Genomic DNA, 17,995 nt, shown 5'->3' on the forward strand with positions numbered 1-17,995 from the left:
GTCCAGCCCCGACCGCGCACTGAAAAGGACTGAAGGGCGATGCGCAGGGCGGAGCTAAGGAGGACAGGGTTACGACCGCATGCGGTACCCCGTGTAAAAACAGCAGGACACATTTTTCAATTTGATGCTTTTTTACAAAAAGTTTTCGGTCCCATCGCGCAGGACAGAATGTCCCAAAACTATGGAGGAAAGGGGATGGGACGTAGGAGTAAGAATAATGTACCACAGAGTAGTTAGAGTAGCACCGCCCATATCCATGTTTCATCCTCCAATTATCATGCAGCAATAAATCTGCTGTAACCTTCAGCAGTGTGTTGGATGCCCTACTTGGCGGCCCCATGCTCCTACTGCGAGCATCCAGCACTTATCCAACACAAAATTTAAATTTCCCACCCACACTACCCAATCTTCTCTGTGCTGGAAAACGATGTTGCTCATCTCAGAAAATTCAGCCTGATCGACATTTGGCACATATGTATACAGCAGTAGTACAGTTCTCCCCAACATCACACCCAGTACCCCGATAGAACATCCCTCTGGTTCAAACAACATGTGTTGCATCAATAACGGCACCCCGTACATGACCCAGATGAGCACACCACATGCATACAATGTAAACTAGGTCCAACCACCTGCCCGGTTAAACTATTCCTTAACTTACATAATTCAGCTTTCACAAAATGCATCTCCTGCAATACCACTATGTCCTCCTTGCTTTGACCAAGTACGAACATATCTTACTCCGTTTAATTGCGGTATGTATTCCTTGCACATTCCAACTAATAATATTTAGCACAGTCCGAATACATTACTTACATTATGAGAACCAGTTTATCTCATCTTCCCAGCATAGCTACCATAAACACTTCAATATCAATATTAACCATGAGAAAATAAATTGTCCTCCCTTTTCCCTCCCTGCGTGTTTGCACAACCCCCAAAACTGCATACGGAAGGCAACAGGCCCACCGTACCCAGTCCAACAGAGTCCTCCTCCAAACCCATAGCCGCCACTAGAGGAGAGAAGAAACTCAGGGGTAGTCCAAGCCCTGACCCCAGGTGTCCTTTTACTTTCTTCACCTACACATTCTTGTCGCCTTCTCTGTCTCCTAGGCCAGGGTCTCTATCCTTCCATTCTCTGCCACCTTTAGGGCACTTCCTCATTCTCGCTGTTCAAGGGTCTACCCTTTAATTCTCTTCTCAGGGCCTCAGCCCTTTCCTACTCTGCCTTGGCTACTCTGTCTTTCAATTATCAAAATCCTCTGCCTTTGCTCCTGGCCTTTCCTTGTCTGTGGCTATGTCTCTATTCAATTGTTTGATCTCCACGTCCATCTCCTTTCTATAGTTCTAGTATCTGGCTTTCAGTATGCTCTGGTCTCCAGGTTTTACAATCAGACTCTACTAAACATAGCTTCACCAGGAGTTAGAATTCACCACTCTACTCCAGGTCTTAATCTGCCCAGCAATGTTCCCCTCCTCACTGGGTCTAGCAATCGGTTCTTCCACTCCAGCTCTTACAACCAGTTAAGCAATCTTCTGCCTCCCTTTTACCACCACAACTCACCTTCTCTGTGCCACAACAATCCCTTCACTCTTGCCATGGTAGCTGGTCCCTATCTAGTGCTTGGACTGACTAGCTTCCTGCCGATTGTCTAGAGGGATTACATGCCCAGTTTGGGAATGCTGCATGGCAGGGATTACCTGTAGTCATGGGTTCATGGGGGAAGTCTTTAAATGGGTACATGGGCAAATCTTGGATCCTCCATTATACCCTATCGGCGATCCAGTCCTGGTGTGCCTCCAATGATCTCTGCCTCAACGCCAGCAAGACTGAGATCCTTACCATTGGAACTCCGGATCCCTTTTTCTTCCCTTCATTTTGGCCACTCTCTTATGGGCTTGCCCCCTTCCCCTATAGCTGAAGCCAGACATCTTGGAGTCATCTTCAACTCCTCTCCTTCCTTCATCCCTCACATCCAGGACCTTGCCAAGAAGGCCCACTTTCAACTCCACCTCCTCAAAGGAATCCTTCCTTTCCTCACTTTCCCCCAGAAGCTCAATGTCTCTAGAGCTTGGTACTCTCTAGGCTGAACTACTGAAACAGCCTCTTCCTTAATCAACCCTCTTCCTCTCAACCCTCTTCCTCCCTATGTCCCCTCCAGCTTATCCAGAATAGGGATGCAAGATTTATCCTTGACCTCAAGTCCAAGGACCGCATCTTTCCAGCCCTAAAATCTCTCCACTGGCTCCCGGTTGCAGCAAGGATCAAATTCAAATCCCTCTGCTTCATCCATAAGGCTGTATGGGGCGGGGGACCATGCTATCTACAACTGGCTCTCACCAAATACTCTCCCCCCAGATCTTTATGCTCCTCCGGCACCAATACTCTGTGTGTCAAGCGCTTCTCTAAACAGCGGCCTGGTGGCCGATCTCTTTCCTCGGCTGGCTCCCTCCTCTGGACAGCCGCCCCCACTTCCTCTCTATCTTGAGCCAGATCTCCTTAAATTCCGAGAGCTCCTCAAGACTTTCTTTTTCACCTCCTCCTTCCCCATCTCCCTCCATTACTAAACTCCACAGTCGGTGAGATTGGGGACCAGGGCCCTTATGTGTCCTATGGGTCCTGGCCCCTCCCCCAATCGCCTTCAGCCTCCGCCCACCCCCAGCACTTGCCTATGGGTGACCACTGGCCTGTGCTGTCTCACAGGCCTACACTTATTATATTGGCAGTTGACCACTCTTACCACATCTTTCTTTCTCTTCATTGCTATTATATTTGCCTTTCGTTCCCATGTTCTCTCCCCGTTGCTCTGTGGGTGCTTTGAAACACAATTTACGTGATGTATAAGGGCCTTACAAATGCACAATAAATAAAATAAATAAATAAATCTGTGTTGCTGTTGTCGAAGGAGATCTGGTTTGTTCCCCTGTCTCAGGCTGGGGAGTTTCCTTTCTCTGAATATTGTTTTGGTGATCTACTGTGTCAAATAGCTCAGGGACATATTGAGCATTACTTCTGTATGTGGGTGTGAGGGGCAGACATTTTTTAAATCTTTTGTTTGGTGCAGTGCAGGTACCATTTCCCTCATTTTTTTTTAAATGGAGGCTGTAGGTGATTCTGTCTCCCTTGCACAGGCAATTATGAATGGAGACATGAGTTTTCTCCTCCCCAGTGTTTGTGGCAGTGTGGGAAGAAAGTGGGACTCTGTGTCCATAAACTGTATGGGTGAGCACTGGGGTCCCTTCTGCCACTCTGGATATCAAATGTGGGGGTGGGGGGGAGGGGTGCATGTTCTCCAAGGGTCTCTCTTTTGGGGGCTGGGGGGTTAAAGAACTTATGTGGCTTACCCATTTTCTTCCTGAGTCCAAACCTGTAAGTGACTTTTGCTAGTCCGGTTCAGGTTTTTCATCTTTGGGGGGAAAAAGGGATTACGAGAGATGTAGCCCTTTCTATGTGGGTTTGTTAATATGGTTTGGGCCGTCTGAGCCGTGGTCCTGTCTCTAGACTTCTTCTTGGGTTACATGACCCAACTGGCTCTTCTGCACAGTCCATCGCCTCTGGGTCCAAAATTCCACTCCCTGTATCCAGGATGAGTTTTGATTTTGTTCATATGGAGAATTATGGGGCATGTCATTTTTATCAAGGTTTCTTATCCCAAAAGGATAAGACATGACAAAGCCATGACCGGGGATATGCTTCAGACCGCTTTAGTTGTGAACACCATACTCAGGTAGATGTGTCAAAGTCAATGTGGTCACTTTGCCACAGGTGTTAAGGGGTATTCACCATATGCTATGAATCATGTATAAACTATAGCACTCAAACATGCCCCTATAGTCCCAATAGCGCAAGTTACACAGCAAAGCTGCCATAACTCCAACACTACTATATCACACATTACACGAACGGCTCCATGCATGCATTGAATGTGTTTTAGACACTATTTTCGTTTTCCTTTCACTGCAAAGCTTACAAAACAGTGTTTTTCACGATTTATTAGCTTTGACTGTTGGTACTAATTTCACAGCAACTCTGCACTGGGTTATCAGCACTAAGTTCAAGCCTACAAATGACAGCCATCTAGACAAATATGATACTAACGGCAAGCTAGTTACAAACATAATAATTATACTTACTGGTCTGAAAATGTGTATATCTTGAGTTCGGGATACTAAATGGGAACTTTTAGCAATACAAGTAGCAGTCTCCAGTTTATCTCCTGTTAACATCCATATCTGTAAAATAATATCATAGCTTGCTTAAATCCTATGACAAACATTTTGTTCAGCACATCCATGCAGTTGACTAGTCCTATTGCTCACAGAGCCCTTGTATTCTTCATTAAAAGATGTTTGTAAAATCCATGTAATCAACAAATCCACATAAAAGCGTTATGAAGCAATGTTTGAATGTCATTAAATCAAACGATATTCATGTAAATCGGTGTGCCAACAGCTAGATAGTATGTTGGTAACTGTTACGAAATGTAGACTTCTATGCTGAAAGCAGCTCTATTTTAAGGCACAATTTTGAATAACATCTTTAAGTCTAAGGCAACAATGGACATGTCAAGCCCCATTCAGCGGTACATCGCTGAATCTTGGTTATTGGGCTACAAGGTTGCCTGCTTCCACCTCCAAATGTTTGTCGGGATTCACCACATTTTGCACTGACCCTTTACCTCAGTAAGAAAGAATCTAAGTTTTGATATGTTGCATATGATTTAATTACCCAATGATTTGTCAACGGTAAAAGCACAGTGGAGAAGATGGTTCACCTGCAGGCTGATACTTGAGACAAAAAATACTTTCCCACTGACAGCGATCCGGGCCTAGGTTCATCCCAGTCTTACCTAAAAGGTTAGTCATCTCTCCCTGCGCTCACTGCCTCAGAGAATACACTGCCTCAGAGAATACTCTGCACTTGCCTCCCTGAGAGACTTCAATAAAGTGCTTCACCACTGATTCATAGGGATAGTTAAGTGCTCTACACACTCATGCAGAGTGCTTCACCAATGTGCCATTTGGTTTCCTCCTTTGGACTGTTGAGTCCCATCTTCTATCTTTGTCCCATACACAATCAACAGAGGCCCTGCAACTGTTCTTCCCTAGCCACAACAGTAATACTTGTCCCTCCCTCTGGGTCACAAGACTCTCTAGCCACTCTTGGATCGCTAACCAAATTCCACATGGGGGTGCACAGCTAAAAGTATTAACAATTCAATTATTCCATCAAGGAATATGATATAGACTTCAGGTAGAGATGGGTACTTTACCTGGCCTATGGGGGGAAATGTGAAGAAATCTATGCACAAAAGAGTTGTCTGTTAAACGAGTAACCCAAGTGCACTCCAAAAGGGGCCTAAATCTTTTAATTGAATTCCTGATATAAATTAAATTTGTAATCAGCCTTTATAATCAAGAAAGTATAATTCACCATGTAAGGACGTTATAAAGATACTTTAAGAAAAAATAGTCTCAGAATACCTATTTAGGCACATAACTTGGAAACAACATTCAAATGGAAAAATAACTTTCAAGTGAAGCTATGAAATACAAGTAAAATGAAAATTAATCGATGGTAGAAAAAAGGGTAAACCATTTACATTTGAACAAAATTTATGAGACACACTTTGTGACAGCAGTAAGTACATAAATATTGTTCTGCATAAAATGAATATCGTGAATGATATGAATTGTCAGGAAACAATCCCATTAGTTTATTCCGGACGCGTTTCGGATAATTATATATCTTTTATCAAGGGGAATCTTGGAGTGAAAATCACATTTAACCATACTTCTATCAAAAACAGCTTTAGGATGATCTGGTGAAAAAGTCTGCTCGCCAGATCATCCAAAACTGCATGAATTCCATTACCTGTAAATAAAAAAACAATCATGTCAGAATATCTTGATCTGCTCTCTTACACAGGAAAGCTCGTAATTTCAAAAGGCCCTTCAGGCTCACCCACACGTGTTCTAAATAGAAGATTGATCTTTTACAGATGGCTACAAAACCAGACATTTGAAGGAATAACCTGTAGTTAAGTGGAACACACTGTCACGATTGTGCCAGTGATGCACCAATTGGCGCCCATCGTGGACTATTTGGGTCACAGTCATCTCCTTAATACTCCCTGGACAATACCAATTCATGTTTTGTCTTTACTTTCTGTTTGTAAGACTTTGGCACTTTCTTATTTAATTTCAAAAACTACATGTCCGATAATGCACCTTGTGGCAGTTCCCTTTCCCTGGCTATTCCTATGCAGCAGTCTTAGAACTACAATCCCCAGAAGCCTTAGAGATCAGTGTGGCTTTCACTGTCCCAGGACCAGAGAGGGATGAGGCCAAATACCTTCAGGTGTGCTGCTCCAGGTGCTGCTAATTAGCCTGGTTCAGCACAGGGCAGGTCATCATTTAAGCAGCTGCCTGCAGGAGCACAGGTCTCTTGCATTGAGCTTGCTTCCAGCCCATTGTTGCCTTGATCCTTGGATTTCTGCTGTGTCCTGTTGTTTCCTGAACCTGCTCCTGTTCTAGGGCCCTGTGCTCCGTGCCCTGCAGCCCTGCTACTCCGTCTACACACCCTTGCCCTGTGCCCTGCATCTCTGTGCTTCCTATACTGCAGCCCTGCTCCCCTGCTTACAGTCCTATGTTCCCCGTCTACAGCCCCTTGCTCGCTAACACTAATTATCCTGTTCCCTACCTGCAGTTACTTGTTCTGTGCCCATTGCCCGTGTTATCAGTCTTCAGTCCTGCCCTTGTTATCCCACTTCAGAGCTACAGTTTCCTTGTGATCAGTCTTCAGTCCTGCCCTTCTTATCCCACTTCAGAGCTACAGTTTCCTTGTTATCAGTCTTCAGTCCTGCCCTGGTTATCCCCCTTCAGAGCTACAATTTCCTTGTTTCTCTCTGCAGTCCTACCCCTGTTATTCCAGTCCAGAGTTACTGTCCCTTGTTACCAGTCTGCAGTTTCCAGTCTCCTTCCTCCTGCACTTAGATGCTAGTTTTCTTGTGCTTCTTCTTTCTTCCGGTTCTTTGTCCTGAATCTTGCTCACTTTGACTTCCTTTTTTCCCCTGGATATTTCTGTTACAGTTCTTGTCTTCACTTGTGCCTTGTGTATTCCCTTTGTTCAGAGTTTGGCTGCTGGGTTTCCAGCAGGCAATCTCTGCCCTATTTCCTTTGTCGCGTTTCAGTATTGTACCTTGTGCCATTGTTAACGGTGTGCTGGTTACTGTTTCAGGAGGCAGTCATGGTTCAGTTCCTGCAGGACCATTACAGGCTTCATTCTTGTGAGTATTGTTACCTTGTTTATGCCTTAGGGTCCAAACACACACACACACACACACTGCTGCTGCTCCTTTCCATGAACATTCAGAGTGGGACCCTGTAATAGTAACCAGCTCAGAAGGCTGGAGTTTCCCAGGTTCTGTGGGAAACTCTTCCCCCATTCTGCATACACCCCAAGAGCGAACCTAACGTGTTTGTTTTTCTTGTACTCCCCTGCCCCTTTCCGTTCACTGCCTTTGCTGCCTATCCTTTTTTTTCTGCAGGACACCTTGTACTCCTGCTTCTTCTGTACTTTTCTCTCTTCGGCTTTGTGGGCACGTCTCTAGCCGCAAGCTCCTTTGACGCATACACAAAATGTCCATTTATGAAGTGGACAAAACTCTTAACATTTCCCATAAATGTACAGCCATTATCCAAAGAGAAAATCCATTGCTCACCTCTCAACACGAGAGTTAAAGGATATAACTTAGCAGGTGACTCGAGAATCACCTTCAGAATAATAAACCTGTTATTCAACACATACATCCCTTAGTCTTACTCCTCACATTAAAGACAAAAAATGGCTAAACTCCCCTACAAATGTCAAGACGGCAATGGGGCACAGACTTGGCCAACCAGTTTGGTGCCCTGTTCCTGTATGATTTATAGCCCACAGTGAATTAGTCATGTGATCAGGAACGTAAGTTCCTGTTCATTGCGACTCGTCACTGCGGCTGCCATGTTCGAATGGTGTATATCTACATAGCTTGTATTCAACCTATGAATACAAGAAGTATAGACTTAAATCTTTTCATTTAAAGTCACCATGATATTTGTTTAAGTTACATTTTGTACAAAATAATAGGACTACACCTCAGGTTAAAAAAAAAATTTATTCTATTACTTCTATTCACTAGAAGAGAAATAGAGAGTTTTTCCGATGGTCCTAACGGACATAGCCTTGGCTACAGTAGCTTTGATTATTGTAGCACGTAACTACACCACGTGAGTGCATGATGTTTTTATATTATTTAAACAGAATCACACCAATGTGGATTCTTTTGTATCAGTTGACTAATTATTTAACTTGATGAGGAGCATAGGAGGATCTTTTACGGCCAGGAGTAATATTATGTATATTGAGATTATTTACACACGTGTTAGAGCATACATGGTTTTTCATAATACCTGAGATATTTTCCTATGTTTTTGTCTAAAATGTAATTAAACAAATAATGTGATCAGATGATGAAAAGACTTAAATCCCTACTTCAGGTATTCATAGATTAAATACAAGCTATACAGATATACACCATTCGAACATGGCAGCCACAGTGACAAGTCGGAATGAACAGGAACTTACTGTGATGAATCCAATGGTGTCATCACTCCTTTCCTGGCGGTGACCTCTCCCCATGTAGCCAGGGGACGGCAGCTACTACCTTATCCTGACCCTGGGGGCGGCTATTTGAGGAAGGATGACATTGGGGTGGGGCAATAGCCTCCAGAAGAGCAGCAGAGCACCATTGGATGAGACATGGTATCACCCCTTTTCTTTTGAAGATATCCCCATCTATGACCTATGCCTTAATGGTGTATTGTTACATCTCCCCTCATCCACCTCAGAAGGTTATAGAAGCCCAATCTGTGCCCCTTTGGCCATCTTGACATTTGTAGGTGAGTTTAACCATTTTCTGTCTTTAACGTGATGAGCAAGACTAAGGAAAGTACGCTTTGAATAACGGGTTATTATTTTGTAGATGATTCTCGAGTCACCTGCTAAACTGTAACTCTTGTGTTCAGAGATGAGCAATGGATATTCTCTTTGGATTATGGCTGTACATTTATTGATATGTTGTTAGGAGATTGGTCCACATTATAATGGGACATTTTGTGTATGTTCCACTTAATTACAGATTATACATTGAAATGTGTGATTTTGAGCCATATGTAAAAGGTCAATCTACTTCTATTTAGAACATGTTCGGGTGAGCCTGAATATCCTTTTGAAATTACGAGCTAGCCCACATTAACCTTTTAAGTGCTAAGGATGGGTATACTCATCCTTTTTAAAAATGAAGATATTCTGACATGATTATGTTTTTTATTTACAGGTAAGGGGATTTATGTAGTTTTGAATGATCTGGTGAACATACTAAAGTTTTTTTGATGGGAGTATGGTTAAATATGATTTTCACTCCTTATGAGTCTCCTCGAAAAAGGATATATAATTATCCAAAGTGCGTCAGAAAGAAACTAATTGGCTTGTTTCTTAACAATTCATGTTAGATCATGATATACGTCTTATGCAGAACAATATTTATGTACTTACTGTCAAAAAGTGTGTCTTACAAATCTTTTGTTCGAATTTAAATTGAGTTTACCCTTTTTTCTACCATCAAGTAATTTTCATTTTATTTGTATGTTATTGTTTCACTTCTAAATAATTTTTCCATTTGAATGTTGTTTCCAAATGATGTGGCTAAATAGGTATTCTAAAAATAAGTATTCTTAAATTATCTTTATAAGATCATTACACAGTGAATTATACATTCTGATTAAAAAGGCTGATGAAAAAAGTAATTTATAACAGGAATTTAATTAAGGGGTTTAGTCCCCTTTTAGAATGCACTTGGGTTACTCATTTAACAAATAAGTCTTTTGGGCACAGCACTCTTGCATCGCTGTCACTCATCATTAGTCCCTGGTGAAATTGCAAAATAAATAACGATTGGCGAAATTGGAAGCAAATCCTTTTTTAATTTTTACCGATATCTGCCATTTTTGTGGTTAAAACAGAATTTCCATAAATAAATTCTGCAAATTCTGAAAATGTTCACACATTGCTTGAAGTGTGCATGAATATTTCATATTTCGTTTTGGTGTGCATAATCCTATTTTTCGGTGAAAAAGGCAGAAGCGATCTAGAAGGTAAATTCCCACAATTTGAAGGTAAATTCCCACAATTTGGCTTTGCAAGCAGTTATTTTCGACCAACCCCACTAATAAATCCCCCTTTCCCTGGCACAGCACCTTCATCCTTCAGCAGCCACCACATCCTTCTGCTACACATTCACATTCACTGCAAACACTTTACATCTCCAAGGCCCTGTGCTGAACAGTCACCCTTACTAAATCCCATTTGCTTTCTCTCACTGCCTCCTTTTGTCTCTATAATACTAAGTCACTTTGCAACAAGATATCATTTCTCAAACACCACTTAAGACTCACCGACAGATTCTCTTCTTCTTTGCCATCACAAACCTGGATCAGCTTTTAAGACATGTTGACACCCGCTTCACTCTGTAAACATGCCACCTTTATTCACAAGACTTGCACCAACTGCTGGGCCCGCGGATTACCCCTCTTATCAAATGTCACTCACATAAGAACATGCCCCGCTCAAACTTACCTTAACCACCTTGGGGCACACCAACATCACCATCTTTTTCCTCGCATGATAGGGGCTTGACTCTTTCAGTTGGGGGGGGTAATCCTCCCAACATGGGGTAGGCGACCTACCAGGGTGTATGCCAAAGCCACTCCCACCCCAGGAGGTAGAGTGAGGGAGTTGGGAGAGTCCCAGACTCTAAACCGACTAATTGTGACAAACATAAATGTTACCTTGGTACCGCTGTCTATCACACTATGCCTTGCAGTGTGGTATCTGGTGGAAAGTCTCTCAGCTTTATTCTAGAACCACACATTCCAGAATGCTGTTCATCTAAAGCTGCAGCCTCTGCAAGCTAAAACAGCAACACTGTATTGAAGTCTCACATCATCCATGACCGGCAGGTCACCAGCAGTCTTACCGACTTCCCTGGACGACAAAAGGGCAACGCGAATGGCCACCAGAGATGAGACATGGCCACAGATACCCAATGTTCACACAGGGGAAAAGGTGGGGCTAACAGGGATTCTAAAAGAATTTGAACATTGGTACCCAGCCCCTGAGCAAAACAAAATAATAGATTGGCACGAGAGGTCAGGTGGGGGTAAGGAACAATGGGGAGGAACTAACCAGGAAGGCCTGTGTATAAAAGGCCTGCACATTCAGAGAAGGATGTTCTGGTGAGTCAGAAGGAGAGTTGGCAGACCGATAGATCAGGCAGAGAATCAAAGTTGGAGCAGAGTGCCGAGTATGTGTAAGAGATTGAGGAATAGAGTGAAGGTGAGGTATTATGAGGCAGTGTCATGTGAGGGGTCAGAAATGTGAGGAGGACAACTTGGTAAAGGTTTTTCACAAGTAGACATTGTACTAACTTAAAACGGTGTGACAAACTCCTCCACAACCTAAAGAGGATTTCCCTGCCTATCAAAATAACTAAAGGAAAATAATCTAATAAAAGGAATCTGTCCCTCACACTTAAACATACATGTGAGAAACCTGAGGGCGTCCTCACATGTACTCCCCTTGGGTCCTCTCCTAAGATGGTCAGGGAAAGGCCAGCACTTTTATATCATGACACTGGGGGTGGAGAATCGAGGGAGGATCACCTGGGTGGAGTGTCCTTAGGGGTCAGGGCCGAAATGTCCTCAAGTGAGATGTGGTATTCCGCATTTCCCCTTCATGAAAAATCCTCCACCGAGAGGCAGTTATGGTGTATCCACATCCCATAGACCAAGGAAATGACGGGAGATATCAGTCCAGAAGCATTAGAAAGAGGGGGGGAAAAATGTTAAGGTAAGGTGGCCGAGACATGGTATACACCAGGAGAGTGAGCGGGGCTCGCAACACAGTGCCGCATAAGGCTTACTGAATGCAGAGTGGGATAAAACCTTGAAATAGAGTTAAAGCATGCTTATTGAATACCGAACTGGGTGCAAACCTGAAACAATGCTGAAATATATATACTGAATACCGAACTGAATGAAAATTGGAACTTAAGCCAAAGTAGGCATATTGAATACAGAAGCCAAGAGGAAAGTGCCTATTTGAAAAGCATCATGCAGAAAATAGCGCAAGTGTGAAGAAATGTAACCAAAGATGGGGTATGAACCAGACCACCACAAAGTGAGCTTTATGACTGGAGACATTGGGACAAGGGCACAGCCTGGCAAGAGATGTGTGACACGTGTGGCCAAAGCCAAGAGGCTAACTAGGAGGAATCAGAAAAAGGGTGAAGCTGCCCCTAAAGTCAACAGGCTGAGACTTGGCAAACAAATGTGAATCTGTGCACAGAAGCAAGTGCAGACTAACTTGTGTGAGCTGAAGAGCTTGGGGTTCCTGGTGGCGCGACCTCTGATGGATGGACCATGTGGGCTGACAACTACGCCGAGACCGGTGAGCCCAAAATGATGTAAACCAAAGGCATTGTGAAAAAAACCAAGGAGAAGAATTGTAAGAAGACTGGTGAGGTTAAACAGTGAGTGCTACGTTGAAGTCTTGGTGAAAGGAACCCTGAGACTTGATATACTACACGTGTTGTCTTCAGGACAGGCCTTAAGACCTCTTTTTGGTTTTTTAACTGTGTTGCTTGAGACTTGGGGAAAGGAGCCCTGGGGTTTGTGTGGAACTGTATTGCATTGAACTCGGAAAAGGTATTCTTAAGACTTTTGTGAACTTTCATGAACTTGGGGAAGAGAAGCTGAAGAGGATGCTAAGAGCTGGACAAGGCTCAGAACTTTATGTTGATAACCATTTCTTTCATTAATGACATCCCTACACCTTGTTTAGTTTTAGTTGTGAGGGCAATGAAAGCTTTTGGACAAAGACAAACTTTTCAGTTGAACTTTCTGGCTCAGACGTTCCTTAGTTTGTTCAGGTAGGGAAATCCCACCTTATCATAGGGCAAGTTAGGCCTTCTACCACCCTAGCATTTCATTTAATAAATTAGCTTATTTTGAACTTTAGCAGGCCGATTCATGTAAATAATGTGCGCTGAAATTTTCGGCGCAAGTGTGCGAATCGCAGTGCCAGTGCGAAAATCGCAGCGAAACCTGCGCACAGCGATTCATGGAAGTCTGTGCGCGAGGGAATCCCAGGATGTGCGCCAAAATACTGCGTGACGCATGCTGGCGCACACGTCTTCAAACCGTGTGCACTAAGCGCACAGCGAAAGCGCACATAGCGCGGCGCACACAACAAAAGTAGGCGTAACACGGGCGTGACACGCGGAATGGGGAACGTGTGAAAATGAGGGCGTTACGGGGGAAGTACAGGAGGCAAGTGCGCGGAACGCCCACACGCTCGCCTACAACACGTATCCATGGAATCGAATAGGGCAAATCAGCGCACGGGCAAAGACGAGCACAGGCCTAAACACGTCCGCCACACGAAGGTAGGCGGTAGCGTCCATGCGCATGAAAGAAATGTGCGCCAAAATGTGCGCTAACAAAAAGGACGTATATACAGCCATGATGAATGTCCCATACTGTGGCCCTCTAGGACAAATGACGTGCAAAGGGGTACGCGACAAACACTGACACCCGCTGTGTGAAAAATAGCGTGTGCGTGTATTTCGGGGGTGTGCGGGCAGTTTCACACGCGATAGCCCTTGGGCGAGTGGGGTACGTGTATTAAAGGGGTTCGCGGGAAGTTTCACACGCAATAGGCCTTGGGCGAGCGGGGTACGTGTATTTCGGGGGTTCGCGTGAAGTTTCACACGCGATAGGCCTTGGGCGAGTGGGGTACGTGTAAATCTGGGGTGCGCAGGAAGTTTCACACGGGATTGGCCTGGGTACGTGCATTTCAGGGGTGCGCGGGAAGTTCAGACGCAAGTGTGCTGTCAGAGCGATGAACGTGTATTTTGGGGGTGCGCGGGGAGTCCTACACATGAATTGGCAGTGTGGGTCCCCCCAGGTGTCCCCTCTCCACGACCCCTGCAGGCAGGCCACACCACAGGGGACTACCCTGCACCCCTGGTCATGTCCCGCAGGCAGCCCATCCACCATGGGCATGCCCCCCAGCCAAGGCATATGTCACCTTGCAATATGATCAACAACTCATGTCCCCCTACACCCCCACCCCCCAGCAGTCAGGGGCACCTGCCAGCAGGCCCCCACTCATGTCCCCCTGCACCCCCAACCCCCAGCAGTCAGGGGCACCTGCCAGCAGGCCCCCACTCATGCCCCCCAGCACCCCGGGGCACCTGCCAGCAGGCCCCCCACTCATGTCCCCCAGCCCCCCCACCCCCCAGCAGTCAGGGGCATCTGCCAGCAGGCCCCCACTCATGTCCCCTTGCACCCCGACCCCCCAGCAGTCAGGGGCACCTGCCAGCAGACCCCCACTCATGTCTCCTTGCACCGCCACCCCCAGCAGTCAGGGGCATCTGCTAGCAGGCCCCCACTCATGTCCCCTTGCACCCCCACCCACCAGCAGTCAGGGGCACCTAACAGCAGGCCCCCACTCTTGTCCCACTCATGTCCCCCTGCACCCCCAACCCCCAGCAGTCAGGGGCACCTGCCAGCAAGCCCCCACTCATGTCCCACTCATGTCCCCTGCACACCCACCCCCCAGCAGTCAGGGGCATCTGCCAGCAGGCCCCCACTCATGTCCCCTTGCACCCCTACCCCCCAGCAGTCAGGGGCACCTGCCAGCAGGCCCCCACTCATGTCTCCTTGCACCCCCACCCCCAGCAGTCAGGGGCACCTGCCAGCAGGCCCACACTCATGTCTCACTCATGTCCCCCTGCACCCCCACCCCCCAGCAGTCGGAGGCACCTGCCAGCAGGCCCCACTCATGTCCCCAGCACGCCCAGCCCCAGCAGTCAGGGGCATCTGCCAGCAGGCCCCCACTCATGTCCCCTTGCACCCCCACCCCCCAGCAGTCAGGGGCACCTGCCAGCAGGCCCCCACTCTTGTCCCACTCATGTCCCCCTGCACCCCCACCCCCCAGCAGTCAGGGGCACCTGCCAGCAAGCCCCTACTCATGTCCCACTCATGTCCCCCTGCACCCCCAACCCCCAGCAGTCAGGGGCACCTGCCAGCAGGCCCCCACTCATGTCCCCCTGCACCCCCACCCCCCAGCAGTCAGGGGCACCTGCCAGCAGGCCCCCCACTCATGTCCCCCAGCACCCCCACCCCCCAGAAGTCAGGGGCACCTGCCAGCAGACCCCCACTCATGTCCCCCAGCACCCCCACCCCCCAGCAGTCAGGGGCACCTGCCAGCAAGCCCCTACTCATGTCCCACTCATGTCCCCCTGCACCCCCAACCCCCAGCAGTCAGGGGCACCTGCCAGCAGGCCCCCACTCATGTCCCCCTGCACCCCCACCCCCCAGCAGTCAGGGGCACCTGCCAGCAGGCCCCCCACTCATGTCCCCCAGCATCCCCACCCCCCAGCAGTCAGGGGCACCTGCCAGCAGGCCCCCACACATGTCCCACTCATGTCCCCCTGCACCCCACCCCCCCAGCAGTCAGGGGCACCTTCCAGCAGGTCCCCACTCATGTCCCACTCATGTCCCCCTGCACCCCCACCCCCCAGCAGTCAGGGACACCTGCCAGCAGGCCCCCACTCATGTGCCCCAGCACCCCCATCCCCCAGCAGTCAGGGGCATCTGCCAGCAGGCCCCCACTCATGTCCCCTTGCACCCCCACCCCCCAGCAGTCAGGGGCACCTTCCAGCAGGCCCCCACTCATGTCCCACTCATGTCCCCCTGCACCCCCACCCCCCAACAGTCAGGGGCACCTTCCAGCAGGCCCCCACTCATGTCCGCCAGCACCTCCACACCCCAGCAGTCAGGGGCACCTGCCAGCAGGCCCCCACTCATGTCCCACTCATGTCCCCCTGCACCCCACCCCCCAGCAGTCAGGGGCATCTGCCATCAGGCCCCCACTCATGTCCCCTTGAACCCCCACCCCCCAACAGTCAGGGGCACCTTCCAGCAGGCCCCCACTCATGTCCCACTCATGTCCCCCTGCACCCCCACCCCCAGCAGTCAGGGACACCTGCCAGCAGGCCCCCACTCATGTCCCCCAGCACCCCCATCCCCCAGCAGTCAGGGGCATCTGCCAGCAGGCCCCCACTCATGTCCCCTTGCACCCCCACCCCCCAGCAGTCAGGGGCACCTTCCAGCAGGCCCCCACTCATGTCCCACTCATGTCCCCGTGCACCCCCACCCCCAACAGTCAGGGGCACCTTCCAGCAGGCCCCCACTCATGTCCCACTCATGTCCCCCTGCACCCCCACCCCCCAGCAGTCAGGGGCACCTGCCAGCAGGCCCCCACTCATGTCCCCCTGCACACCCAACCCCCAGCAGTCAGGGACACCTGCCAGCAGACCCCCACTCATGTCCCCCAGCACCCCCACCCCCCAGCAGTCAGGGGCATCTACCAGCAGGCCCCCACTCATGTCCCACTCATGTCCGCCAGCACCTCCACACCCCAGCAGTCAGGGGCACCTGCCAGCAGGCCCCCACTCATGTCCCACTCATGTCCCCCTGCACCCCACCCCCCCAGCAGTCAGGGGCATCTGCCAGCAGGCCCCCACTCATGTCCCCTTGAACCCCCACCCCCCAACACTCAGGGGCACCTTCCAGCAGGCCCCCACTCATGTCCCACTCATGTCCCCCTGCACCCCCACCCCCCAGCAGTCAGGGGCACCTGCCAGCAGGCCCCCACTCATGTCCCACTCATGTCCCCCTGCACCCCCACCCCCCAGCAGTCAGGGACACCTGCCAGCAGGCCCCCACTCATGTCCCCCAGCACCCCCATCCCCCAGCAGTCAGGGGCATCTGCCAGCAGGCCCCCACTCATGTCCCCTTGCACCCCCACCCCCCAGCAGTCAGGGGCACCTTCCAGCAGGCCCCCACTCATGTCCCACTCATGTCCCCATGCACCCCCACCCCCCAACAGTCAGGGGCACCTTCCAGCAGGCCCCCAACCATGTCCCACTCATGTCCCCCTGCACCCCCACCCCCCAGCAGTCAGGGGCACCTGCCAGCAGGCCCCCACTCATGTCCCCCTGCACACCCAACCCCCAGCAGTCAGGGACACCTGCCAGCAGACCCCCACTCATGTCCCCCAGCACCCCCACCCCCCAGCAGTCAGGGGCACCTTCCAGCAGGCCCCCACTCATGTCCCACTCATGTCCCCCTGCACCCCCACCCCCCCAGCAGACAGGGGCACCTGCCAGCAGGCCCCCACTCATGTCCCCCTGCACACCCAACCCCCAGCAGTCAGGGACACCTGCCAGCAGACCCCCACTCATGTCCCCCTGCACCCCCACCCCCCAGCAGTCAGGGGCACCTGCCAGCAGGCCCCCCACTCATGTCCCCCTGCACCCCACCCCCCAGCAGTCAGGGGCACCTGCCAGCAGGCCCCCACTCATGTCAAACTCATGTCCCCCAGCACCCCACCCCCCCAGCAGTCAGGGACACCTGCCAGCAGGCCCCCACTCATGTCCCCCAGCACCCCCACCCCCCAGCAGTCAGGGGCATCTTCCAGCAGGCCCCCACTCATGTCCCCTTGCACCCCCACCCCCCAGCAGTCAGGGGCACCTGCCAACAGGCCCCCACTCATGTCCCCCAGCACCCCTACCCCCCAGCAGTCAGGGGCAACTGCCAGCAGGCCCCCACACATGTCCCACTCATGTCCCCCAGCACCCCCACCCCCCAGCAGTCAGGGGCACCTGCCAGCAGGCCCCCACTCATGTCCCCCCACCCCCCAGCAGTCAGGGGCACCTGCCAGCAGGCCCCCACTCATGTCCAACTCATGTCCCCCTGCACCCCCACCCCCAGCACCCCGGGGCACCTGCCAGCAGGCCCCCCACTCATGTCCCCCAGCACTCCC

General features: G+C 49.5%; 1 protein-coding gene across 2 annotated transcripts in view; it reads right to left on the reverse strand.

Moving 5' to 3' along the window:
- The window catches only part of ATP9B (ATPase phospholipid transporting 9B (putative)), a 3,609,114-nt gene that overhangs the window by 609,093 nt on the left and 2,982,026 nt on the right, over positions 1-17,995 (reverse strand). For both annotated transcript variants that reach the window (XM_069620656.1, XM_069620655.1), the window contains exon 20: positions 4,135-4,233. In XM_069620656.1, coding sequence (XP_069476757.1) covers positions 4,135-4,233 — 99 coding nt within the window. The remainder of the gene's footprint in view (positions 1-4,134; positions 4,234-17,995) is intronic.

The sequence above is a fragment of the Ambystoma mexicanum genome, chromosome 5q (genome assembly GCF_040938575.1).
Source record: "Ambystoma mexicanum isolate Mex_15411 chromosome 5q, UKY_AmexF1_1, whole genome shotgun sequence".
NCBI classification, from domain to species: Eukaryota; Metazoa; Chordata; class Amphibia; order Caudata; family Ambystomatidae; genus Ambystoma; species Ambystoma mexicanum.